The 27,300-nt window shown below is 42.4% G+C and overlaps 1 protein-coding gene across 1 annotated transcript in view; it reads right to left on the bottom strand.

The window, feature by feature from the left end:
• Positions 1-27,300, bottom strand: part of LOC306924819 (CUB and sushi domain-containing protein 3-like) — a gene marked incomplete at both ends in the record, with an annotated part of 337,974 nt that overhangs the window by 284,838 nt on the left and 25,836 nt on the right. The window contains one exon of the mRNA XM_079503471.1: positions 25,057-25,279. Within this exon, the coding sequence (XP_079359597.1) occupies positions 25,057-25,279 (223 nt within the window). The remainder of the gene's footprint in view (positions 1-25,056; positions 25,280-27,300) is intronic.

Below are 27,300 nucleotides of genomic sequence, written 5' to 3'. Positions count from 1 at the left end.
AAGAAAATGTGTATGTGACATTCAGTACTACACACATTTTCACTCTCTACATAGTACATTGCGCACACACACATGCACACTTTGCTCAAGCTTATCCAACCAGGGATGTGAGGAATGATGCTGCCTGCCTTCGGTTTGATAATACGATTCTATCCAACCCATCCACAGCTGCAACTGTGTTTGGTGGCCGAGTTTCATCCATGTATGTTCCTTAAGTTGTGAGTGGGGCCAGTTCACTGTGCAGATATACTTATAAACTGCTGTGTACAGCATATACGCCTAGGGAATACCCAAAGCTATTTACTAATGGAAATTATGGAATATACAGTATGTTTCCCCTCTGATTGCCTTGATTGCCTGATCACCCTGTCAACGGGATCCCCTGCAAATGAAAGACCGAATTTTTACCTGCCTGCACATTTTACCGGTGCAGGCAGGTAAAATGCCTGCACCGGGTCAAAGTATGTATTCCCCCAAAGAACAAGATCCTGCAACAAAACACCAACAAAACAGTGGGAGAAAGAAAGAAAGAAAGAAAGAAAGAAAGTTTCTATTGTTTCCACCAGGCCGAAGGCATGGGGAGAGAGTATGTTTGCACTCCGTCTGTGAGTCTGTGTGTGAGTGTGTCCGTCCGTCCGTCCGTCCGCCCGTCCGTCCGTCCGTCCGTCCGTCTGTTACCAGCTAATCTCCGGCACCGTTAACCCGGTCTGTGCCAAATTTTGCACGCACACTCCCTGGATGCCAACGATGATCCTCTGCCCCAAATTTTTCAGAACGGCCTGTTATAGCGCCACCAGGAGGCCGGCTTTTGAAAAACACATTATATTATTTATATTACTCCTCCAGATTCTGTCCAAAAATCATGCAAATCGTTACACACTATCTCTATAGTCATGTGTCATTCAAATCCCATCTTAATTGGCTAACATTGGCTTTCAAAGTGTGCAGGATTGGCCCGTTTTGAACAAAAAGCCTTGCAGCGTGCAATTTATGTGAAATCTTTCACAGACTTTCCTACTAGGCTGAGGAATATATCCCACCCTTTTCACATTGGCCTATTATAGCGCCATCAGGAGGCCCCCAACCTGACCTGCCCAATTAAGTTATCCCAGTTCGACCATATACTGTTAATGGGTTTTTTAATAAGAATGCAATAGTCCTGTTTGGATTGAAATGCACGCAAACTTGCCAAGAGTAATTTCAAAGAAAATACAACTGGGCACAGCTGCCACTATATTATATTAGGCCAACAATCACCTGAATAAAATCATTTGAGTGCAACAATTGTGAATGTGATGAAAGCAATCCTCACTTAAAAATACTTCAGCATGCCATGCCCAAGTTTACAGCAATTATGTGCTGCTTCAGGCACGAGCAAGACAGGGTATATGGTGGATTCGATCAAAGCTCATTCGCTGGGCGTACAGCAATCATTCCTCGCTTGAGGCATTGCAGAGCCATTTCTCCACTATCTTTATTCGAGAATAGTGGGGAATTTAGAAGAATAATGAACAAAGATTATTCAGATCATAGGTTTCACCCTCTCCACAGTTATCTCTCCACTTACAATATAGGCAGTTGTAGAATTCTATACTAAATCTAACCTAACACCAAGAATATTCTCTTATGGGGGTCACTGGAACATCTTGGGGTCTGCCGCCTAATACCTATCAATAAGGGGTCCTTGCCATGAAAATCTTTGAGAACCACATGCCCTAAACCGTTATGGCATCTGCTGTTTATAGGCCAGCAGAGTAACAGCTGTAGCTGGATCACTATCGGGCCTGGGCAGGGCACACTCCTGATTGTCTAGACGGATGCAGCCTCTCCTCGCACCTGAACACACTGCATCAACCCTGAAGGTAGCTGTCACATATCCACCTACCATCTGATTAGTGAGTCACGGTGGTGTCGAGCCACAGAGAAAGAAAGAGAGAGATGGGGATGATGTACCTATATCTGTCTGACTCACATCTGTCTTTCTCTCTTCGTGTTGCACTCTTTTTGTCTGACACACAAGCCTCTCTCTGTCACAAAATGTCTCCCCTTTTTCTCCGTTAATTCACACCCTCTCTCCCTCATAGTCACTACTGCTTTGCCTGTCTCTCTCACTCACTGCTTCTGTGGATTTACCTCTTTGTATCTATCCATCGTTCTCTCTCTCTCTCAACCTCTTGTTTCTCGTTGAGGAGGGAGTGGGGTAGGAAATTGAATAGGCAGGGAGGTTAAGAGAGCCCAAATGTTCTGACTGATTTTTAAATGGTAAGTAACTATTTCTGCTTGGTGGGTTGAGAACTTTAAGTGAACCACTTGCCTCTTACTTGTTGTTAGAAACAGGCTGAAACAAAGCTCGTTATCCGCTAAAGTGATAAATAGCCTTCCTGCTATAGCTGGCTCTTCTAAACAAAGAAAAAAACACCAGGAAATGATTAATAGACTTATTTTACGCTGACGTGTCCTGAGTCATTACTAAAGCCCCAGACACTGACATTTCATTTTAATAACTGCGGTATTAAAGGTCAAACTGCCCTATCAATTCATTCATTCTTCCTTATTCATTCTCTGTCCAAGACATGAGTTGAGAGTGAAAAATGACATTTCTCAATTTGTGAGAGAGGAATGCAATACGTACAAAGTCTGGCGGCTGGTCAAACAACTTAATATCCTCTCTATTAAATATTCCTTTCATAACTTACATCTGTAAGTAATTCTCAAGACTGTAATAGAAGAGATGGTGAATGCTGTAAGAATGAAATTGAATTTTTGAATCATTATCTCAACTGTAATTATTGCACTGGTGGTTAACCCTCACTTTTCAGTTTGATTCAGGTTGGTTGACTGCTCACAGACTGACTGTGGTTTTACTGTATGGCAGGAGTCTTCAATGTTTGTCAGGCCAAAGAGATGAAGCAGGACCCCACAACATATTGTACATATTGTCCCAGACAAGCGTTTTCAACGGCCTGTAGCAGGCGCTGTGATACTCACGGTCAGCTTTTTCCACCGCCGAGCGAGACAACAACAACCGGTCATGATACCACACACAGCAGCTTTTCACAGGAACAATGCGATTACGGATATTTGGATCTTCAAAGTAAGTGTTACGCGCGATAAAACCTTGGCAATACGCAATCGAGGGATTAATGAATGGCGGCAGGCAGACGGTTAAGTTCATAGACCTGTTCGACAGCACTGTCAAACAGGTCAATTGACATCAGTCACTGACTAATGGATGGATTGATCTTGATGCTAATGCGTATTTTCAGACCTTTAACCACTTAAACCCTACAAATAGCCAATCTACAAGTAGATCAACTATTTTTGGCTAAGATTCTCCTCAAAATTGGGATGCTGGGGTTCAAGTTAAAACACTTTGACGCCATACTACGCGTTCCCCGCATTTTAATCAAATATCCAACGCTGCCGACATTGTTTTATTACCTTTGGAGCATACGCTGAAGTATCTGGGCTTTTGATCGGCGAAAATCCGCTTAAAATAGGTTCCCTGGTGTCTTGCGATCAATCGCACCAATCGCCATCTTGGTATGCCACAAGCCGGGTGCATAAAACCACATTCCATGAGGCCGTGTCTTCCGTTCACTTGCATTGGACTCAATTTCCCAGAAGCCCTAGCAGCCCAGCGAATGTGTCGATTTCCGGTTTCGAGATCAAACTGTTTTAATGCAAAAGATTATTAAAAAAAAAGATCATTCTATCAAACAAAGATTTGGTGGCCTCCCTGTAGTAACTCTGAGGACCCCCTAGCGGTCCCGGACCGAATATCGTATACAACTTGTATGACTGCTGCAACTTCAACTGCTACACAATCTCAGCTCTCCTACAGTAGCCTGCCTAAGCTGAAAACAAGTTGCAGACAGTGGGCCTCATGCGCCAAATAAGTTCCTAACTTTTCCTCTTACATTTTCTTCCTAAGTGAATTCCTAAGAGACAGATTCATGAAACGTTCTTATGTAGGCAGAATTGTTCGTAAGCAAGTTCTTGATGATGAATTCAAATCCTCGTAACTTGAAGGGGTGTGCCAGTTCATCCAAATTATCATAGGCAGACACCCCACCTATCTTAATTAGAATCCTAATTACCCCACCAATCCCCATATAAGGCATTCACTTTCCTACCTGTGTTCACCCAGGTGGGCGTGGTTTTGCAATTTGCATAACTCCATGGGGGGGCGTTGATGGTGGGTGGCGTGGGGGTTATGATGTGCGTATGGTTCTTGGCTTCAACTCAACTGGTCTGTTTGGGTTTGATTGTAATTTTCAGGCATGTTGAAAACTCTAAAGCAGTGGTTCTCATTTTCATGGACCCCCAAATTGACATGCACTCTGCAGACCCCCATCTGAAATATTTTCTGCTAGGGAATTTCCTCTTAAGAACGGTTGCCGCATGAGGCCCATGTGTATGAAGGCTGTATTTAAAATAAATGTTTCATAATATCCTGATAACCTGGAATATATTAGCATAAATTGGGGGTGATGATTTGCGGTAAGGTTTTATTCCAGTTTTGACCTATGGAAATGTATTATTTTCCCCTATAAAAGTCCAACTCGATTAGAAGCATTATGCTATATGGTTGACTTGCTCTGTAAATACACACAGCTGTTGGGAAATTAAAAATGAGAAGATGGGGGGGAAAAACAGTGGAGTACCTTATCTCCAATATAGAAGATGTAGGCATTGGAACATTAAAAGCCTGTTTAAGAGCAAATAAGAATTATTTCCCTCTGCTGTCTGCCTGCACACAGAATTAAACACGGAGGTCTCCCCCTTGTGGTAAACACTGGTAAACAATGGTGATCAGAAATTGATGTTGTACCCTTTCACTGCTGAAATTCCACAACCACATACATCTGATAATGTATAGCTGTGAATAATCTTATAGGAACAGTTCACAGAGAAGATTGGGCCTGATGCGCCAACCGTTCTTATGAAGTTCTTAAGAGGACATTTGTTCTTAGACCCACTTAGGAAGTTTTTAAGAAGGTTTTGGGATCCCTCAATGTTTTCTTAGCTGTGATTTGTTCGTAGGTAAGAACAGAATCTACGCACACTGTGGAGCACTATAGGGTGCCTTTTTTGTTCTTAAGTGCAATCTGAAAACATAAAGGAAAAACAACGCCCTCTGCATGATGCTCAAAGTTTGGTCTGGGGACCTCAAGGGGTCCTTGAGGAAGTTCCTGGCAGTCCCCAGCAAAATATGGAACATTTTTACTACTTTAATCCCATTTTATACTTTGAAAATAGCCAATCTACAAGCTCACAACACGTCCCATTACTGCCCATTTCCCTAGCAGAATATTTTTTCAGATGGGGGTCTGCAGAATGTAAATTTGGGGGTCCTTGACATGAAAATGTTTGAGAACCACTGCTTTAGAGTTTTCAACTGGCCTGAAAATTACAATCCAACCCAAACAGACCAGTTGTGTTGAAGCCAAGCACCATGCCCACCCCATAACCCCTACCCCACCCGCCATCATCATCATTGATGTCTAGTGGTGATACGTTGACTAATGTGAGATAAATAATAAAATACATTCATGGATCAAATTTGCTGTTCACTTCAGAAGTACCTCCACATTACTATTGATTTTTAATGTTTGGAGTTCAACTTCATTCAACTTTATTTCTGTGTGTGAGGCCCTGTGATTTCTGTGTGCTGCAATCACACACATGTGTGACTGCAGGCAAGGCCATGGAGTCATGCAAAACTACACCCACCTGGGTAAAACACAGTTAGGAAAGTGAATTCTCAATGCCTTATATGGGATTGGTGGGGCGGTATTAGGATGCTAATTAGGATAGGTGGGGCATCTACCTATGATAATTTGAATGAACTGGCACACCCCTGCAAGAGTATTTGGATTCATCATCATAAGAACATGCTTACGAACAATTCTGCCTACATCAGAAAGTTTCATGAATCTGACCTGTCCGGGATGTTACGCACATGAGGTCACTGAACGTCCGTCCACCTCCATGAACGTGCTGCAGTTCCACTTTTCGCCAGTAGGTAGTGGCAGATTCAACATTGGATAGCCTTACTGGGGGCTTGGTATATCCCCACCTCTATGGTATATCCACAGAGAACATACTGAACAAACAAAAACACCAAACAAGCCTGTCGTGGACAGAGGAGTGCTTATTTTATATCACTCAATGTCCCTGTATACCTCCTCGTTGACCAATGCATACAAATGCATTGCATGCATTTAGTGAGGCTCTGGTTTTCATTCAGAATTCTCTTAGGAATTAACTTAGGAAGAAATGTAAGAGGAAAAGTTAGGAACTTATTATAGCTTATTATAGATTTGTTTTTACCTTATATAGGCTGTTAATGGTGGCTATATGGATTTTGGGCATGAGATGCTATGAGTGATCTGGCATTTCCTCAACAAAATGAAGAAAATTGTTGCAAAAAACAAAACAAAAAACATGTTTCTATTACTCCTAAACATTTTGCCAAACATCACACACACACTCACACATCCTCCTGGTGGAGACCTGTGCCCAGAAGGGCACTTTTTCTAGTTTCTTCTCCTTCCGCCAAAAATAGCAGTTCTGGCTGAACCGCGCAATCGGGTAAGATGGTAAGAGGGCCATGCCAAACGATGAGGATGTGAAGCCCACGACCATTGGCGAAAGGGTGGCGCTATAGCACGCCATTTTGAATTATATGAAAAACAGTTAAAATCTATCTCCTCACAGGATCTTTGATCAAAATGCACAAACATTTTTACACATGAACTTTGGACCTATACGGACAAACATTCGGAAGTACATTTTTAAGTTTTTATGAGCCAATGAAAATTGCTGTTTTGTGGAAATTCTTCTGCCCATAATACATACATGCAGCATCACATGCTGCCCTGGATGGAGTCTACACAAGAATGCTACGAATGGCACTAGGTGTCACATGGACGGACCGCATCAGAAATGTGGACCTCTATGGGGACCTACCACGGGTCACGGACAAAGTCAGAGAGAGAAGGATGAGGCTGACAGGGCACTGCGTCAGGCACCCTGAACTTGAGGCAAGTAAATTGACCCTATGGGAGCCAACCCAGGGAAAAGCCAGGAGGGGAAAGAAGCGTACCACCTATGTAGACGTGCTGCGGCGCGACAGCTTGGCTGACAACACTGCAGAGCTCAAGAACCTGATGTTGGATAGGAAATTGTGGAGGGCAGCGATCCAGGAATCCCAAGTTGGTGTTGGCTAGACCTCACTCTCGCAGCAACTATGAAACTTTACAGTATGGTAGAGGGTCATGCCAAATAGCACTAAAACCAGTCGTACTCCAATTGGCCAAAGGGGGGCGCTATAGCAATTTTTTGAAAATGAAACGTTTGAACAGGCACAACTCATGTCTCGTTTGGCCAAAAGTCATGGCACTTGTTTCCACATGTTCCTTGACTCATAGGGAACACATCTGTCACTTCAGATCTTCCGCCATTTTGAGCAGTTTTAAAAACGCTTATACCTGATTTTCTGCCAGGATTTATTTTTTAGCAATTTGCGTGAAATGTTCTACACAAAATCTATGGACCATTATCTGAAATCCCAGTTGAAGAGAAGTCTGTACGTGAAAAAATGAACAGCGAACAGACTGTAGTAATGGATAAGGACATCTCCAAAATCAGACACTCATAATTGTTATAAAAGAACTGAATGATTTTACTGTTTACAATAAAACAACAGATTGTGTCAGTATAGCTCAGTCGGTAGAGCTCTTGCCTTTGGACCACAAGAGCATGGGTTCAAGTTCTGTCTTCCATGTCTCTATGGCTTATTGTGCATATTGTTCTTATTGCCTTTCTGCTTGGTCCCGCCTTATCGCTGCTTGCAGCTATATTTGCATTTATGTATTATGGTCACTCGGTAACCATTAACATATAATAGGCTAACTGCAACTGAACTGAAGACAGATCATATGGTAGGCATATACGGTATTTCACAAATAGGTGCATGGAAATAATGGTGAACTTGGTGTTCTATTTTTTCATATAGGCTACAGCTTCTGTTTGTGATTTCTGTTTTGGGGGTAATTAATTGCGTAAAGCAGGCATTATGCTAGCTTATGTTTCCGGCCCTAGAGGCATAGCAAGGATTCTGTCATGGAATTATCATTTCCTGGCGCTATGCAACACTAGTCCTGTACTCCAGCATTATGAAATCCTCCACTAAAAATAAAGTGTGACTAAAATATAAAGAACAATGTTGCTATTTAGAGACTGTGTCTGGATCAGGAAGAATCCATCAAAAGTTGAGCTGTTTTCTATTGTCTCTCAGCAAGAATTGTCTTGGAATAGCTAGATTAGTTCCATTCAAAATGTGAAAGTAGCAGCAAAATGCCATCTCTGGCTGCTTCGTACTGTAGGCCTATGCAAATGTTTAACCTTAATCCTATCCTTGACACTGCTTAACACAGCCGACGCGAATCGCGTATCAATACGTTATCAATTAATCAAACGTCGGGTGCGAATCACGTATCAATACGTTTCAATCACTTTTTTATAGCATACTTTCATTCATCTTTTTACCCACCCGGACAATGAAGAACCATCGCCCTATCATTGCTGCTTAGTCCCGCTCACGTGATCAGAAAAAAAAACAAAAAAACAAAAAAAACCTCCCCTCCTGAAAACAGGAGGGCGGGCCGCTTTACGTGTATAAACCAGTGTAAAATGGTTGCGCCCATGCCGATCTAGTCTGTGTGTGAAAAGAATCAAATTTCACCTAACCTCGCCTCACCAGGCTTTCCTCCACCTATTGGCTTTTATACTCGATTCCCCCCTCCCCTCCTGTTTCTCCTGCAGGAGGAGGGCCTTGCGAGATGGGGGCTCATGTCTCGGTGCAACTGTTCTCTACAGTTGCGCGGTGCAACTGTAGAGAACAGTTGCACCGCTCACTTCACAGGGGTGTGATTTTTATTATTACAGTAGAAGTTTACAGACCAAACTGTAAATAAAAGGTTTACATGACTTTCTGTCTCAGTCCGTATATAGCGAGCTGTAGTGAATAAGTACAGAACAGTTGCAACGCTCACTTCACAGGGGTGTGATTTTTATTATTACAGTAGAAGTTTACAGACCAAACTGTAAATAAAAGGTTTACATGACTTTCTGCCTCAGTCCGTATATAGCGAGCTGTATTGAATAAGCAGAGAACAGAATATGGGACAGAGTTGCACCACTCACTTCACATGGGTGTGATTTTTATTATTACTACAGTAGAAGTTTTTTTCTTATGAAAGCAGAGAGTCTTCTGTTTCATACGGTATATAGTATTTATATGTCGCTATAGGCCTTATTTTGTGAATATTGAGGAGTTCACGTCCATGTCTTCTCTGAAGTTATCTGGTGGGCACAAGCTGCATTCAATAACCAATTACTGTCTAACTGTACATGGGATCAATGTTTACTCTTTTCCTCGTAAAAGTACACATTCAGGGCTTTCATTCGGTGAATAGGATGTATAGGATATTTATTGGGTTCAATTTTATATCTGCCTGTCAATGTCTCTGACTTTAAACCATCCATAACTCTGCTCGCTGTTCAAGATAACCACCACCAGGCAAATGCAGGTGTTGCAAAAAGGTCAATATCTCCAGAATGGAACATGGTAAAATCAAAATGTTTTTTTTTAAATTGAAGTGGACAAGTTCAGCTTTCTTTTGATGTATGCGTGTGATTCTCGCTATAAGAGAACATTTTGCTGTGGGCCCCCGAACAAGGCCTTTGTGAAATGTTAAACGGTAGCAACATCCAAATAGGCCTGTCGAGATCTTGTAGCAATCAAAGTGTTAATCAGACAGGACCCTTAGAATATCAAGTGAGATAACAATGTCTCCTAGATATTTAGAAGGCAGCATCACTCAGGCTCAGAATCCATCTTTTCTGCATTATCAATAATATAAAAGTATAAATAAAGTAGGCAATACCGATAGACAACAAAGATCAGTAAATGTAATCATTTTATGTATCTATTTGTATTCATTAAAGGTGTAGTGAAATGAAAAATGTTCACACTTTTAGACCTTATCCGTGGTCATCATATGGGCATAACTAACAATGGATGCCTGGATGCCTGGCTGATCTCACAGTGGATGTCTTCCAAGTTCCAACCACCTCAAGCTGAACCCAGACAAGACTGAGCTTCTGTTCTTCCCAGCTAAGTCCTGCCCTATGCGGGAGCTAACTATCTCCGTAGACAACGCCCTGGTAAAGTCTGTCCCGACAGCCAGGAACCTTGGTGTTGTCCTGGACAGTCAGCTCTCGTTCAAAACACACATCACAGCTGTCACTCGATCCTGTAGGTTTACACTCTACAACATACGACGAATTAGACCGTTCCTCACCCAGGAGTCAACCCAGCTCCTAATCCAGACAACAGTCTTGTCAAAACTCTGATGCTGGCATTCAAAGCAACCAAAGGCATGGCTCCCCCATATCTCACAAGTATGATCGTACCCTACAAACCCTCCCGCGCACTCAGATCAGCCAACGCAGGGAAGCTGGAGGTACCTTCACTAAAAACGCCGGGACAAAAGTCACAATATTTTGAAAACGAAAAAGTGCTGTGATGACGTGTCGAGGCCCACATCAATAAAAGCCAATAAGAATGAAGCTCACCAGTTTGATTCCCATTGCTTCATTGTCATCCAACACAGCTGGTTTTGATTAAATGCGACGCATTGTGAGACTTTTGCTTTTGTTTAGTCATTTTGACTTTCTGACAGAAATCTGTCTATCAAAAAAACGTCACACATGCCCAGACTAGAGATAAATATTGCAACTACCAGCAGGCGGTTTCAGTCTTGAATAGCATTACAAAAGAAGTGACAAACATGGTGCATGTACATACTGATTATGTTGGTACCGCTGTCTCAATTAAATACAGCTCATGGAAATTATATTATCATTTCCAGGCAACGTGAAAAAGAACACTACGAGTGACGAGTCTAAAAGCCCCACTAGCATCCCCTAAAAGTCATGGTGCTCCTTACACCCAACTAGCAAATTGTTGCCATCCTCATGCATTGTACATTCACTGAATAACGCATAACAGCAAAAGCTTTAAAGACCCACCCCTCCAAAACATTTGTTTATTGCTTGGTTTATTGCTTGCATATTCTTTTTGAGAGGCGCTAGCCCCTCCTATATACAGGTTTAATGTTTAAAAATGCCATTAATTGGCCAGGGCGGTTAGCTCAACCGCCTGGGCACCTAGGCCGCGGGTTCGACTCCCGAGCCCGACGGCCTTTGCCGCGTGTCACTACCCATCTCTCTCCCCCTTTCCTATATCTAATTACTGTACCTTATCAATAAAGGCAAAACGCAAAAAAAGCCTATATATCTTAAAAATGCCATTGATAATGAAGGGAAAATGTACGTCATCTTGTCCCTAACAAACATTAAATGTCATTAACAATAAAGAGAATTTAATGTTTGTGTTGGCACCGTTTGTTTTACATCACCATTACATCCCCTAATCAACACGAGTTAGACTTTAATATATTAGCGCCCCTCACTTCACACGGGTGTGATTTTTGAAGCTTATAGCCATGTTATCCTGGTAGTTTCCTGCACTCTGCACATCTCCAAAGGAATGATATAGTATTTTATACAATTACAATCTGATCTTCAGACCAGCAGTCACTGAATCCAGTTGCATGGCATCGCATGCTGAATGAAAACCAGAGCCTCACTAAATGCATGCAATGCATTTGTATGCATTGGTCAACGAGGAGGTATACAGGGACATTGAGTGATATAAAATAAGCACTCCTCTGTCCGCGACAGGCTTGTTTGGTGTTTTTGTTTGTTCAGTATGTTCTCTGTGGATATACCATAGAGGTGGGGATATACCAAGCCCCCAGTAAGGCTATCCAACGTTGAAGCTGCCACTACCTACTGGCGAAAAGTGGAACTGCAGCACGTTCATGGAGGTGGACGGACGTTCAGTGACGTCATGTGCATAACGTGCGTCATCCCGGACCTCAAATTTGAGGTCCGGGCTTAACTTCCGCTCGCTCGAGCCATTGAGTTATAATGGTACTTCCGGCAGTCTTTCCGGCGCTTCAAAACGCCACTGAGCAACTTCTATTGAAATGAATAGCGTGGGGGCGGGGCTGTCGCTCCGGTCCTCCCTCTCCTTTATAACTAAATGTTCATACATACTGGAATACTAAATTAACGCAAAAATACAGTTTAAACCACACCAGGGGACATGTGGACTTTGAAGTGAAATAAAATGAAGTACCATAATTAATTATTATTTAAAAAACTAGTATACTGTATGGCTGGATCGTGTAAATGCTGGACAGCATTTAATTTGAAATGATGGATTGTTTAGCTTTGACATATCTCTGTTGTCTGTGTTCAGTGTTTCTCAGTGTTTCAGTATTCAGTTTAACTCTCTATATTCAGTGTTTCTCAGTGTTTCAGTATTCAGTTTAACTCTCTATATTCAGTGTTTCAGTATTCAGTTTAACTCTCTATATTCAGTGTTTCTCAGTGTTTCAGTATTCAGTTTAACTCTCTATATTCAGTGTTTCTCGGTGTGTTGCAGTATTCAATCTCAAATCAGTATTCATTGTGACTCATGTCACAATTGTCACATTGAAAATTAAATTGCTATGTGCTTGTGTTTCTGCCAGGTGAATCACACAGTGAGCATACTGGCTGGATCTGCAGGTAAATTGCTTAATAAGGGGTCTCACTAATTGCGTTTTGGCTGCTTTTTCACTTGAGTGGCAAGCACCACCGGTGTTTTCAGGCATTGTCAACACCCCATTATAAACCTCTTGGTTAGAGCAGGGAGCAATTAGTGGATTGAAGAAAAAAAAAGATATAAATATATATATATATATATATATATATATATATATATTCAGTCAGTTTTCACTCTTCAGGCACAGGCAGACAGACAGTTAAAACAGGTGCTAAGGCATGACAGGCACAGGGCTAGTACAGTAAATTTACAATTTAGGCATTTAGAAGACGCTCTTAATCCAGAGAGATTTACAATAAGCAGGAACAATACAAGGTACATCAAATACATCAAGAATCATAAGCAAGCTAAGAACCTAATATGTGTCTAATGCAGTAGATTATCTGTGCAGTGAAGCTATGGGTATACATTATAGAGTGCTACGTGCTACGTCTACATAAAATGCAAAGTTATGATTCTAATAAAATGCTAAATTATAAATCTAAAATGACATACGTTTAGCCTTTGCAGTGCAAGTGCTACGGCAAAATTAAAAATGTAATAAAATCCACAGAAGGTGGTGTGTTCCTACTCAAAGCCTAGCCCAAAGAAAGAATATATATAATCATGAAACCCGATCTCACCCAAACACAGTGAAATGACACGGATTGGAAATTCCATACATAGACTACTAGAAAATCCCCAAATCCGTACATATTACACTGAAATCCTCCCCATAGACCGCGACGGAGGGGTGCTGTCTCACGCGAACTTGAGCAACGAGAGCCACCACTGAGCAAGCTAAAGCGAGCGAGTTGTCGTGGCGCACGTTGCAAAGTTCGATTGAGCCGACTCAGCCCCCATCGTAAATAATGTTGTGGGGAGTGCATTTGCCCCAAATGAGATAATGGGGTGAAAGCCACGCCTCCGTCGGTCAAACAATAGTAGTGTAATATGATTTGAGGGTTTTCTAGTAGTGTACAGAATTGCCAATCGGTGTTATTTCACCGTGTTTGGGTGAGATTTTTTGCTACTTGATCATCAGATCCCATGTTTTGTGTTTTTCTGGATTATTCACTTTCGGACTTCACTGAATGAATAAACCACTTTAACTCTATTGTGGCTATTCTGGGCAACAAAGGAAAAGCTGTAGCCGGAAATGTGTTAGACAATACTCTATTCGAGAAGGGACAACCACCAACACCACAAAGGGGAAGCTATTTCAATATATTGAAAAAAGGAACAGAGAAATGCCTAATGGAGTGGAAACCTGTCAATAGCAGGCTTAGGAAAGTTAGGATATGAGAGGAAAACACATCAATACCATCATCCAGTACTATGCCACCACTAACTACAGTTGCGATAGATAAACAACTCAAAGAATAAGCACGGTTCCAAAAAGTATGTGGATGTGTTGTTGACCATATTCAGTTATTTACCCTACGTAACATCATAGAGCAATGTACAGAGTGGTAGAGGCAACTGTATATCAACTTTGGATTTTAAGAAGGCTTTCGACAGTATTCACAGAGACAGCTTGTGGACAACACTACGCTCATTCAGAGTTTCTATACCAACTTCAAATGCCAAATTGTAAGCAGTCAACACAGTTTTTCAGTTAAAACAGGGGAGAAGGAAGGTTGTGTTATATATGTCTGCACTACTCTGTCTTTAACTTAGTTATAGACTGTGATGAGAAGAACCACCGAAGACAAAAAAGGGGCACATTGTAAGATCGCGAGTTTGCAGACGACTTGCTTTGATCTCTCACACACCAACATACCGTATACAAGAGAAAACCTGTCATCTGAAAAAGCAAGCAAGTAGGTCTGAAGATAAATGCTGAACATCCCAACCCCCTCACCAAACAAAATAGACAGGATAAACCTATCCACAACTGATCATTTCACTTACCTAGGCAACGTTGTTAGCCACAATGGTGGTGCAGACAGTGACATCATAAGCCAAGAAACACCTTACCGAGGCTTATAACAACGCCTGGAAGTCGGCACCAACACCAAGCTGAGACTGTACAAGAGCTGATATGTCCTGTCTACCCATAAGGTTCAGAATGTTGGGGAATGACCTACACAAATTGACAGCCTTTCACACAAAAACAAGCCTACGGACAATACCGAGAATATTCTGGCCCCAAACCAAATCCAAGCAAATCTCCTAAACCTGTGTAAACAGGACAACATGGCTACCATCCTTATGAGAAGGCCTGGGCATTTGGATTGGATTGGGCATGTAATCTGTAGAGAGCCGGACACGAGATGGTAACGGTAAAAGAGGTCGACCAAAGAAAACCTAGCGTAGAACAGTGGAAGGACAGCCCTGCATCACACCTGTGGTTCTATAAAGACTCTGGCCCAGAACAGACAGGACTCAGTGGAGATCCTTTGTTGCTGCCCTACACAGTAAGTAAGTAAGTAAGTAAGTAAGTAAATGTAAGTAAGCAAACAAGCAAGCAAGGGGTCAATTTGTTTTACAGCAGCAAAAACACTATACAAAACAATAGGCAACATAATAGACATACTGTATATACACACAACAATTAATACCAGTTAACACCTTGTCATTGTTGTCTCCATCAGAAGGCATAGGGAAGCAAAAATTAAAAGGGGGTAGTCACTGCGTCGCATGACATCTACCGGTGCAGGTCTCTTTTTTCTATTTCAAATAAATAAATACTATACAGTACAGTATATCTTATTGATTACTTCATATTTACATATGTATTACTTCTAGGTGGAACTGAGACTTTCATTTCACAAAATGTGAAAAATATTCCCACAATATATATATAGAATAGAATAGAATAGAACTTTATTGTCACATCACATGAATTACAAGTAAGACAGTGGGTGAAAAGCATTGTAGTGCAGCTTGAAACAACAGCAGTTGAAAGTGCAAAAAAGTGCAAAAAAACCTTAAGAACGTTTGATTACAAACGACACTCATATTTAATAAATAAATAAAGATAAAAACGATAATTTAAGTCCAGTGTGTCCTACACTACTGCTTATTTAGCAGTCTCACTACCGTGGGGAAAAAACTATTTAGTGTCCTATTGGTGGTACTTGGGATGCTAAGAAACCGTTTACCAGGGCGGGGGTTTCTGCAGGCCTTGAAGAGTTTATGGCTGGGGTGGTAAGTGTCTTTGATGATCCGATTTGCTTTGGCTGTGCATCTTTTTTCATAGAGTTCTTGGAGGGATGGAAGTTCACCTCCTATGATGCGCTGGGCCGCTTTCACCACCCTCTGCAAGGCCCCCCTGTCGAGTGCGGTGCAACTGCCATACCAAGCAGTACAGCAGTACAACAGGACGCTCTCGACCGTGCTGTTGTAGAAGCACCTGAGGATTCTGGGGCTGACACTGAACTTTTTCAGCTGCCGGAGGCAGTGGAGGCGTTGTTGGGCCTTCTTTGTCACGTGTGTGGTGTGTGTTGACCATTTAAGGTCTTGAGTGATGTGTACCCCAAGGAACTTGAAATTCACTGACCCTCTCCACCGCCACTCCATCAATGTAGATAGGGGCGTGCTCTCTCCTTGGTACCCTGTAGTCCACAATCAACTCCTTGGTCTTTTTAGCATTGAGGGTGAGATTGTCCTCCTGACATCGTAGAGCCAGTAGTCTGATCTCCTCTCTGTATGCAGTATCGTCATCATTAACAATCATGCCCATGACTGTCGTGTCGTCCGCATACTTGACCATGATGTTGGAGCTGAGCTTGGTCTCGCAGTCGTGGGTATAGAGGGAATAGATATAGTAGGCCTATAGCATTTACTTCCTTTGTAAATGCTGCCTCCTGGCAGCTTGCACAAAAAACTGGCACTGAACGATCCAGTGGTTTACAACCAGCCATGGAAACACAGACAAACACAAAGACATGATCTTCCCACCTTGCCTTCAGCCTGACATAATAATAATAATAAGGGTAATAATAATAATAATAAATAACAATAGCAACCAAAAATGCACTCTGTCGAGGTGCCAACACAAGTAAGCCTGGCCTACTTGTGCGCAAGCAGAGCGCGCAAGTACTGCTACTAACTAATGTCTAATATAACTGCTGTTCTAAATTCTTTAGACCCGGTATTGACCTTATACCAACCTTGAAACGTACCATAGTTACGTCACCATCAACAGCCAATAAGGGGCCACCATTCTTACCCCGACATAAAAATACCCAGCCGATCACCAAACGTACCTTAGTTACGTCATCAACCAATCCCCGATTGGCCGACGGACAACACCGACATACGCAGTCGATTACAGTACTTGCACACTCTGCTTGCGCAAGTAATAATAGTAATCATAATTTTAACTATCAATTTTCAAAACCGTTCTGTTTTTCTCTCTCAGAGAGAATGTCATTTCATTTGCTCTCTCTTTCTCTCTATTCTCCATTTCATCAGCAAAGCTGAGCTCTTGAACTTGATAGTATGCTTGGTGCCAGGATACACAGGGTCATCTTGGCAATGGAAGACTTCTTGCTGATGTTCCCAGAAGCCGATGAGGTCAGCCCCCTACCATACAAACAGGGTGTTTATGTAGTTCTGATCGTCTTTAGCCTTTAACCCTTCATCCTCCCACTCTCTGAACTTGCCTCTTTTTATTCTTCCTCTCTCAGTTGTCTTCAACTAAAATTATTGTATTATTACTTCATAGCCTTTAACCCTCCCCAGCGGAGATGTATACATTTTACCTCATGCCAACCGCTCGTACCCGTAGTTAACAAATTAACCTGCACATCACTAGAGTATATCCAGTGGTGGAAGTGGTGGATTTTTGAGGGGCGCTCCTATGCCCAGCTCTGTCTGTTTGTGTGAACACAAACACGATGATTTGATTGGCTGATCACCCAATAGTGATGATTTGATTGACTGAGCAAAGTACATATTGAGGATAAAAAGTGAGGGCAGAAAAGTGAAGACGCCAAAAAGTGATTGGCCGGAATGACATTTGTGATGATTTGATTGGCTGAGCACGGAATGTGATATGATGTATGATGATAAGAGTGCCCCTCACTTCACACGATTGTGATTTTTTTTACTCAAGTAAAAGTAGCTACAGTATACCACAATATATAAGTAAAAGGCCTGTATTCAAAATAATCACTTGAGTAAAGTATGACATCTTTGGCGTCAAAATATACTTACAGGTACCAAAAGTAAATCTTTTTTTAACTTTAAATCTTTCAAACGCATTGCAATATGATGTGTTTTGTGAGTTTGTAGATCTGCTATTTTTGGATAGACTACAGTATAATATAAATTTGGCTTAGGTTAACGTTTTGCAATAATAATCTAAATCTACAAAGTAACTTGTAAAGGTAAAGGTAAAAAATGTATTACTTTACTTTAAATTGCTCTGAGATTGGTTAGTAGTTGTTAAGCCAACTGGTCTTGTCACTAAGTTAAAACATGACATATGGACCGTGCTAGTGGAAAGGAAATGGCCTCACAAAGACCTCCAGTTAAATGTTTGTCTTTCGTCTTCTAGTTCTCCGACCTCCTCCTCAGCAATTGGTCCAATCTTTGCCTGACGACCACATTGAGTCGTAACTATAATTCATTTATTTATAATTCAAAAACAAAATAATTTCAAGGAAAGAGTACAAGCCTGTAAGGAGTCGGGACTCGGGACATATCTGGACATGATCAATCACCCAGATGTTAAGGAAATGAGCTTACTGTTATTTCCAATCGTGTACAGCTAAATATAGGCAATGCATGGTGAATTTTGTGGCAAGTTAGTTGTCTTATAGCATTTTCACAACAGAATGGTGTCAACACAAGTAGTATAGAGCTATTGTTAGTTCCTGGGAGCTACTGTAGCTTTCCCTGACAGTTGTGTGGTTATGGAATGACAAAAAGACTTCTTAACAAGTATACGTGGCTAAGACACAGGCCTTCAACATGGACAGCACAGACATACTGCAAGGGAGCTGCCAAATATTTGTGTGATAGGAACTTTCTTTAAATATATTGTATATTAACCACTAGCATTAACCTAGCATGCCTATTCAGGGGGGACAAAAATAGCAAATCAAAATCACAAGGCAGCGAAGCGAACTTGTATAGTAGATCTGATATTTTTGGTGTAGAGGGTAAAAAGAGCAGAGGATCACAGGTAAAACAATATACTATCAAATAAATAATAAAGGAGGATACAGGTAAACATTGAACTATAGCATCTGTTTAAATAATACCTAAATATCTAAATTACATTCTTAACATTGTGGTCAAGGAAAACAATTAAGCCAAAGTAGCTCCAATCTGAACCCATTCAGAAGGAATGACTGCATGTCAGTATGTCTGTATATTAGCCATTACTTGGTCAGTCACTATAGCATCAATTGAGCAGAAGGATGTAACTCAAACAATACACACCAACCAACTACACACCAGAAAACCGGCTCTCGTGCCAGCACTGCCCACCACCCGCTGGACATGTGAAATGTTGTTGAAATGGAAACGTCTGACGCATCAAATTGTGTTTCAGATGCATTGGCAGTCCGGCCTTATGCAGCCTGCCAGGTTTTTACCTTACTGTAGGTTTTAACCTGAACTGGAAAACAAACTTCAAATTCAGTCAAGGGTTTCATCCCCCTTTAAAGTCAAGCTGATGTTATTTACATGCTCACAGCTCTTAGTGTACATGCATGAGCTGCACCTTGAGTGTCAGCTTTTAGGGTTTCTTGTTCAAGATGTATTGGACTGGCATGCTAACTGAAGCAAAGGCCCCAAATCACAGATATTCAAACAGACTTTTCAAGTGTGATTGCATACTAAATGTTTTCTAACAAAACAAAAAAAACAACTCTGCATGGAGCTTGACTGTGAGAATTCTTCTTTTCAATATTTTTAAAAAATAATTTGAAGCGTATCAATGGTTACCATGATGTGGCATGTGAAACGCTTTGTACAGTATTATCCCATGCCTTGAAAACAACATTACTGGAAGTTATCTACACGGATTCAGCTGTTGAAATCAACAATGCGTCAGCTCTTAAATGACTCCCTCTAAGTCTGCAAAGTAAAGCCTCCATTGTATCATCATATGACCTCAAACCTGTCTCACCGAGGCGGAATTGTTCACATAAACCAGAAGAACTCACTTTGGCCATGTCTTATGGAGTGTGTCACAAAGAGATGTCTGCTAAATCACCAGGAGAATACTTTCGAATGCAAGTGGGTAATCCAACTCTTAAATGCAATTTTACAATACCTTTTACAGGTTTAAAAAGCAGTGTGTGTGTCCTGTCAGCTCTGGCAAGGGACCTCTTATAACAAGAGTACGAGACTAAAAGCCCCACTCTCAGAGGTTATGCTCTACTTGCGCAATACAGAGAGACGCTTAATGACAAAAACAAAAATTGTGCCCTGATAAAACACATCTAACATTGGCTTTATAATTTAAAAACAAACATTGAGGCTTTAATTGAGGCCAATGATCTTGAATAAATAATGAATGAACACTCGATGAACCCGTATCTAATAATATAACTGAACAAACAAAGATCATTAACGTAATTTGGATGGTATTAGACTGCACATCATACTAATGCCGGTATACAATTTTGACCTAACAGCTTCTGTTGCAGAATCATGGACTCTAACCAAGATAATAATGTAAATTAATTATTATTATAATTATTAAAACAATGCTTTAGTCTCTAGCTCATGGCTGTGTGTTTCACAAACTGTTGAGCATCCAATTATGTGCAAACTCATGGTGATCTTAGTATAGAATCAACTTGTAGAGTAATTAGGATATATACACAATGCATTTGTACATCTAAATTTAATTGAGTACGAGTGGAAACGACAGAGAAATTTGGTTTCAAATGTTTCCAACAGCTTAGAAAAGATATAGCAGGTGGGAAAAAACACGCCCAGTGAACAGTAAATCAGAGCTCCTCTCCAAGGAGAGTCACTATGGGGTCCAGCCACCAGGTGGTGCAGAAACACAAAACATTACATACACTCACGAACAATTTTATCCGATCATGACTTTGTCATTCAATGTGAGGTCACTGACCCTGCCCCCCAGGTATGTAACAGGTGGTTCCACCTTGTGACGTTATTCCTCCATCTTTCTGCTGTAGATACACATACTACCTTGTTAAAAAAACACTGCAGCTGTTGAACCTTGCATTCCCTCGGACGTACGGGTTTTCAACTTGGTTCTTGCTCGCGAACACTTTGCAGAATTGATTGTAAATCTTTCTTAAACAGGACGATAAAACTCTATGAAGCCGTCAGGCCTCTTGAGTTTGTCCTTCCCTCTCCACTAGCTTAGCCCCAGCAGTTGCTTGCTTACTGCTTAGCTTAATGCTAACTCCTAGCTTGGCTTTCAGTCGTTAGATGCTAGCCTGCCCGGCCATGAGCCTAGCCTGCTGTGTTCCTCTATCTAGCATTGAACTCGAGTAGCCAACAGGCCCTCTTGTCGACAGACGTCAGCTAGCTAGCCCGCAGCCTTGCTAGCTCCTAGCTTTAGCTTTCGGTCGTCAGACAATTGCTAATAGCCGGCCCAGAGTTTTAGCTCCTATCCTACTAGTTAGCTAAGCTAAGAGAATGATCCTCTACAGGAGAAGAAGGTTGTCAGAGTGCCCCTGGTGCCCCTGAAATGAGGGGGGGGGGGGGCTCCGTCCTACCCTGTACCTCCGAGCACGCAATCGACACCTCAAGTCTTTCCAGTTAAAAATGCTGACAGCCAAAGTCTGTGGTACATTCCATACGCCCAGGCGATTGGTTCACGTCCACAGACTTAAAAGACGCCTATTTCCACATCCCTATCTACCCACCGGACAGGTGCGTAGATAGAGGTTCGGTTTCCAAGTACACAGTTCTCCCCTTCGGGATGTCCCTGAGACCCAGGGTGTTCGTCCACTGTACGGAGGTCGCTCTAGCCCCTCTGCAGCGGCAGGGCCTCCGAGTGGCAAGCTACATCGACGATTGGCTGCTGTGCGCAGACTCAGCGCAAGAGGCGACACGGAATACGGCCCTGGTGGTGTCCCACATGAGCCCGCTCAGTCGACAAACTTCATAGGCATCACACTGGACTCGGCCTCCTACTCGGGACGACTGAGCCCAGACAGGGTCAACGACCTACTGAAATGTGTCGCACTGTTCAAGACAGGTCGCACCCTCCCGCTTGGAACATGCCTACAGTGGCCGGCCTCATGGCGTCGGCCATTTCCTTGGTAGCCTAGGCAGACTGCATATGAGGCCTTTCCAGTGGCGGCTGAAATCTCTGCGGCTGCCCACCAAGTTCACACGGTGACGCGTGAAGGTGTCTCCGAACTGCACGCTGGCCCTGAAATGGTGCTCGAACGGGCGTGTCCTGACAGAAGGGGTCCCTCTGGGACTACCTCTGACTAGGAAGGTGGTCACCACGGATGCCAGCCTCTCGGGGTGGGGAGCTACCCACGAAGGCAGATTGGCCAGAGAAGTGTGGGACGGAGCCCTGTGGTTCCCAGTGGAAAGGGAAACCCATTTCGAAGGTGAGGATGCCAGCTAGTTCGGGTTTCTTAGCTATCAAGGCGATGGCCTGGTTAGCCCTTATGCTTGTCGCCCTTCCAGGGTGGCGTGCGTGCTGTGTACATGCTAAGTGTGTGCGTGTGTCCCCTACAGAGGGAGACCTCGGATCGGGTCCTGTCAGCTGGCGGTAGTTATAGGGGAGTTGTATGCTCCTCATAGTGACTCTCCTTGGAGAGGAGCTCTGATTAACTTTGGGTTACTTTAGTAACCTCAGTTAATTAAAAGACTCGAGAAGGAGAGTAACTCCCACTACCGTTCTGCTTAACAAGACGCAGAAAGCTGGTTGGTAGGAATAACGTCACATGGTGGGACCCTGTTATATACCTGGAGGGAAGGGTCAGTGACCTCACGTTGAATGACCTGGAACGGGAAACCTGGCGGGCGGCTCTGCTGATCTGGAGTCAGATAAAAGTGGTATGTGTACTTGAATGACTCACCTTGAGTCACAATCCAATAAAAGTGTTTGTGAGTGTATGTAATGTTCTGTGTGACTGTGTCACCTGGTGGCTGGACCCCATAGTGACTCTACTTCTCAAATCACTCAATTAACTGAGGTTACTAAAGTAACCTGAAGTTACAGTAGAGTCACTGGTCCTCATTCACAAAGGAGAAATACGCCATAGTGTAACGGAAGCGTAAAGGTCATGCGTATCGATAGCGGAAAATCCGTCCGATCACGCTACAGTTAAGTCCCGTGTTATTCAGGGAACCAGGTGTAATCACTTCATTTGTGCGTATCGCCGAGTGTATCCTTTCCGCATTTTTTCCAAGCGATTCGCCTGGTGTCGCCTGGTTAGAGGGAACATCCACGACCATATAAGGCAACAGGAAATATCGAAATACGTCATCATAGACTGCACAGAGGATTCCCAAGTTTTAAATTATATACAACAGCCGCGATGAGCTTGTAGAGCAGTTCATTTTGACAGGCGGGTCTGCACGGACAGATATTCAAGCAAACAGCACGAGTTATATGTATATAATTATAAACGAAACTTGGCTATTCTGTGTGGCGTCCGCATGTGATCAATATACATATTATAAATTAATACCACGACGCAAATGGAGGCAGATAGGTGCTTGCAGCAAAGGCATTTACTGTAGGCCTACGTGAAACTTGGCTGAGTCTCTGTCAACATGATGATCAGCGAGTTACAGTGGTAATAATAATCATCATCAACAGCCTTTCTTGTCTGTCTGTCCGTCATGTTTGTGAACAAGCGCGAGTGGAGGTGAGCTGGCTTAAAACTATGATATGACTGGCCGACTTTCAAACACGCTGATGCCATTCATTCAAATAGGCTAATGTGGTCTTCTATTTTTTATATAGGGCTAATTCCCCCCCCCCCCCCCCCACGACGCAAATGGAGGCAGATAGGTGCTTGCAGCAAAGGCATTTACTGTAGGCCTACGTGAAACTTGGCTGAGTCTCTGTCAACATGATGATCAGCGAGTTACAGTGGTAATAATAATCATCATCAACAGCCTTTCTTGTCTGTCTGTCCGTCCGTCATGTTTGTGAACAAGCGCGAGTGGAGGTGAGCTGGCTTAAAACTATGATATGACTGGCCGACTTTCAAACACGCTGATGCCATTCATTCAAATAGGCTAATGTGGTCTTCTATTTTTTATATAGGGCTAATTCCCCCCCCCCCCCCCTCCCCACACACACCGACAGTCAGACTGACTCAAAGGAGCTCCATAACGAAACAATTTAAATAGGCCTATACTGCAGACATTACTACACGTTGGATTCGTACAGTGCAGAATGCAGATAAGTGTATGTTCTTATTATAATTGTGAGTTTGTTTTTTAACATGCAGCGCGAGTCTGCGAGAGCCGATCTACAAGCTCACAACGCGTTGCAGGCCTACTGCAAGTAGAAGGCTGCCGAGTGAGCAGCCCCAATCGCGCATGCTAGAAATATCCTAATAAATAAATAAAAAGGTGTCGGGCTCGGGGGCAGTTTCTGTATGGGACTCTAGGCTAACTTGCCTCTAGAATGCATGCATATAGGCATACAAGTGATACTTGGCTTTTATATAGGCTATAATTTTTTTATGTGCTGACCAATGGGACAGACACATGCCTACATATTTTATCTGAGGTTTGGGGACTTTTAATTGATTCAGCATGAAGACTAAAGCCTTCTTAATAAATCTACGCAAGCCGTACACGACCATGAGAGCTGGCGCAGCTTTTAGCGGAATTTCCGAACAAACAACGTCAGTGTCAAGTTCACGTTCAAGTTCATGAATTCCCACGTAATGTGGGAATCCACGTAAATGACTGTCCGCTCACGCCCCGCTCACGTAACGTCACTTTATGAGCGTAAACCCTGTTGTGAATGAGGACCACTGTGTGTAAACTAGCATTGCTGTTGCATAAATAGCTGGAAAACATTAAAGTGTGTCATCTTAGATATATCATTCCTACTCTTTTTGCTAATAATAGTCCAGGTGCATTTCTTTAATGTGAAACCTAAAGCTAGAATAAGACGTGGTGGTGGACATCCCTGTGCGCACGCGCGCACGCACGCACGCACGCACAGAAACCTCTTCTTTCATTGTTCATGATTTCATGCAGAAAAATCTCATATATATACACTAGGCTACATCACATTCATACTACTGCTGACTGCCTGACAATTCACTGACAGGAACAAGCATTCATTGTTGTGTGTACATAAAAGATATGAACTTTCAGATCCCTCTCTCACTGCCTCCCAGCATTCAATTAAAGCCTTCAAAGTGCATAGAAGCGGTGCTCTTCCTTACCTTGTCCTGAAGTTGGCTGGGTGTGGGTGCCCATCATACAAAGATAAAAAGTCATATTCCTCCTCCACAGCAAAAGATTGAAAAACTATATGAATCCTGTTCCTCTCTTCAGCTACAATCACCCAGGTACAGTTCGCTCCATTTGGATATCCATATGGAAACCCTGGGCTCTCTATTGTCCCATTCCTCCCTTTTAAAGTGCCTCCGCAAGTATGGATGAAACCTGAAAAGAAAGAGAATAATCATTAATTATACATCAATCAGCTACTGTCAGTAGAGTGTGAATGGATCTCACACAGACTCATGAACAGAGAAATCTGCCTAAAAGGTGGAAATAATGAATTTAGCTTTATAAATCTAGCATGGCACATTTGAATGAAAGGAAATTACACAGTAAAAACATATGAGAGCCTGTTTGGAAAATGACAATATTCTGAGTTGGCAGATGCAAGGATTTACGTGGACAGTAGATTGCTAAAATACATTTGTTTTAACATGCCTTCTCTGATTTCACATCTGAGAACTGGCAATGTTGTACAATGGGTGATATCAATGATACACTCAATCAGTGTATCATTGTCTCTCATACAGGTGATGTTGTACAGTCTCTGCAGCATTATAATGCGACAAAACACCAAGCAAGGCCCTGTAAATTGGTGGCACAATGCTTATGGCACACTGTTCACTAGCCCAGTCAAGATACAGCTTGTAAGTTGTACCCAGTCTGCAGTCTTGATGAAAATCAATACCCTTAAACATAATGGGTCAGGCACGTAATGTTATACCTAAGGTACAATGAAGGCGGATTTCAACTAGCACACAGGAGCATTGCACACATAGACGCACGCACTTTCCATTCACAAAGTTACATGTGTGTGAATACTCACTCTCTCTCTCTCTCCCCCCCCCCACCCCCCCCACACACACACACACACACACACACACACACACACACACACACACACACACACACACACACACACACACACACACACACACACACACACACACACACTTAATTAAGATGCATATGGCTCGTCCCCACACTCCTGTCATAATGTAAGTAGCTTTTCACACAATACATTATGTTGTTGCTTTGTTTTGGTTCAACACACCCTTTGCGGTATAGAGAAGAGGCAAATCACATAGAACTAGAAAACGTTCTCCTCTGAGCACAGGTATTGCGGGCCAGCAATGTTCGCAAGTCGCCAATCAGGATGGAATATATCTTTATCACATGACTATACCTGTAGATATACTGTGGAAAATCTGTAGGATATCAAAAAATTGTAAAATATAAATGTTTGATTAGTTCACATGCCAACCTGGTAAAAAACAAACACATGACTATCTAATTCACGGAATCAGTGTCTGTCTGTCTGTCTGTCACACCAAATGCACTGTATCCCTGGCATAACTCAGACAGCATCCATCTAACCGTTCATATGTCTATATATATAAACCAGAGTTTAGCAGAGCCGAATGGCGATTCGGCTGTACCGGAACGTTTTTTGTCGGCCCGCGGGAATGAGAAAGAAGCAGAAATTCTCAATGTGTTTGGGAAATTGTAAGCATCGGCTTCCCTGAGAGACATGGCCAAAGCATTTTCGGGGGTCCCCAGCCAAAAACGTTGAGAACCCCTGGTCTAGAACGTGCACACATCTTTATTAATACTTTCTTCAATTTGGAGCACTGTAATTAAAAACATCATCAGTGATATAATGTCAATGGAGAATACGAAGTATGGGGGAGGTAAATTACTAGGTTAAGACTTTTACCTTTCTTAACCTAGGCTGTAAAAAAATATCTGTTAAAGTGGTAATCATGTGAAAGTGTGTGTATATTGAAGATGGTGAGAAAGGAACAATCTTATCCTGTTTTAGGAGAGGCACTTGCATGGATGGTGCAGCTCATGCAGATGACTCCTTCTGATGGAAGGGACACCACTATTTCCCAAAGACTGGGTCGCGACCCACGGGTGGATCGCGAGAGGTTTCAATTATAGCCCTTCGCTAAGTACCTCCCCAACCCGTCCTTGTCCAATAGGCACGTTAGCAGTGAGGAGACAGGGCAAGCTGTCCTTCTGCATGTTAAATGACGGGATTTCTCCATAGAAATATCGATCATTTCAGTGGAAAGAGCATCAAAATGTCTTCTAAATCTAGTCAACCAGGCCTGCAGTATAGGCTATGCACTGGACAAATCTGCATGACAATATTTAATATTAAGAAATACGAGGAAATG

This window comes from Electrona antarctica (assembly GCF_951216825.1).
Source record: "Electrona antarctica genome assembly, chromosome: 6".
Classification (NCBI taxonomy): domain Eukaryota; kingdom Metazoa; phylum Chordata; class Actinopteri; order Myctophiformes; family Myctophidae; genus Electrona; species Electrona antarctica.
This window is presented reverse-complemented; position numbering and strand designations above follow the sequence as displayed.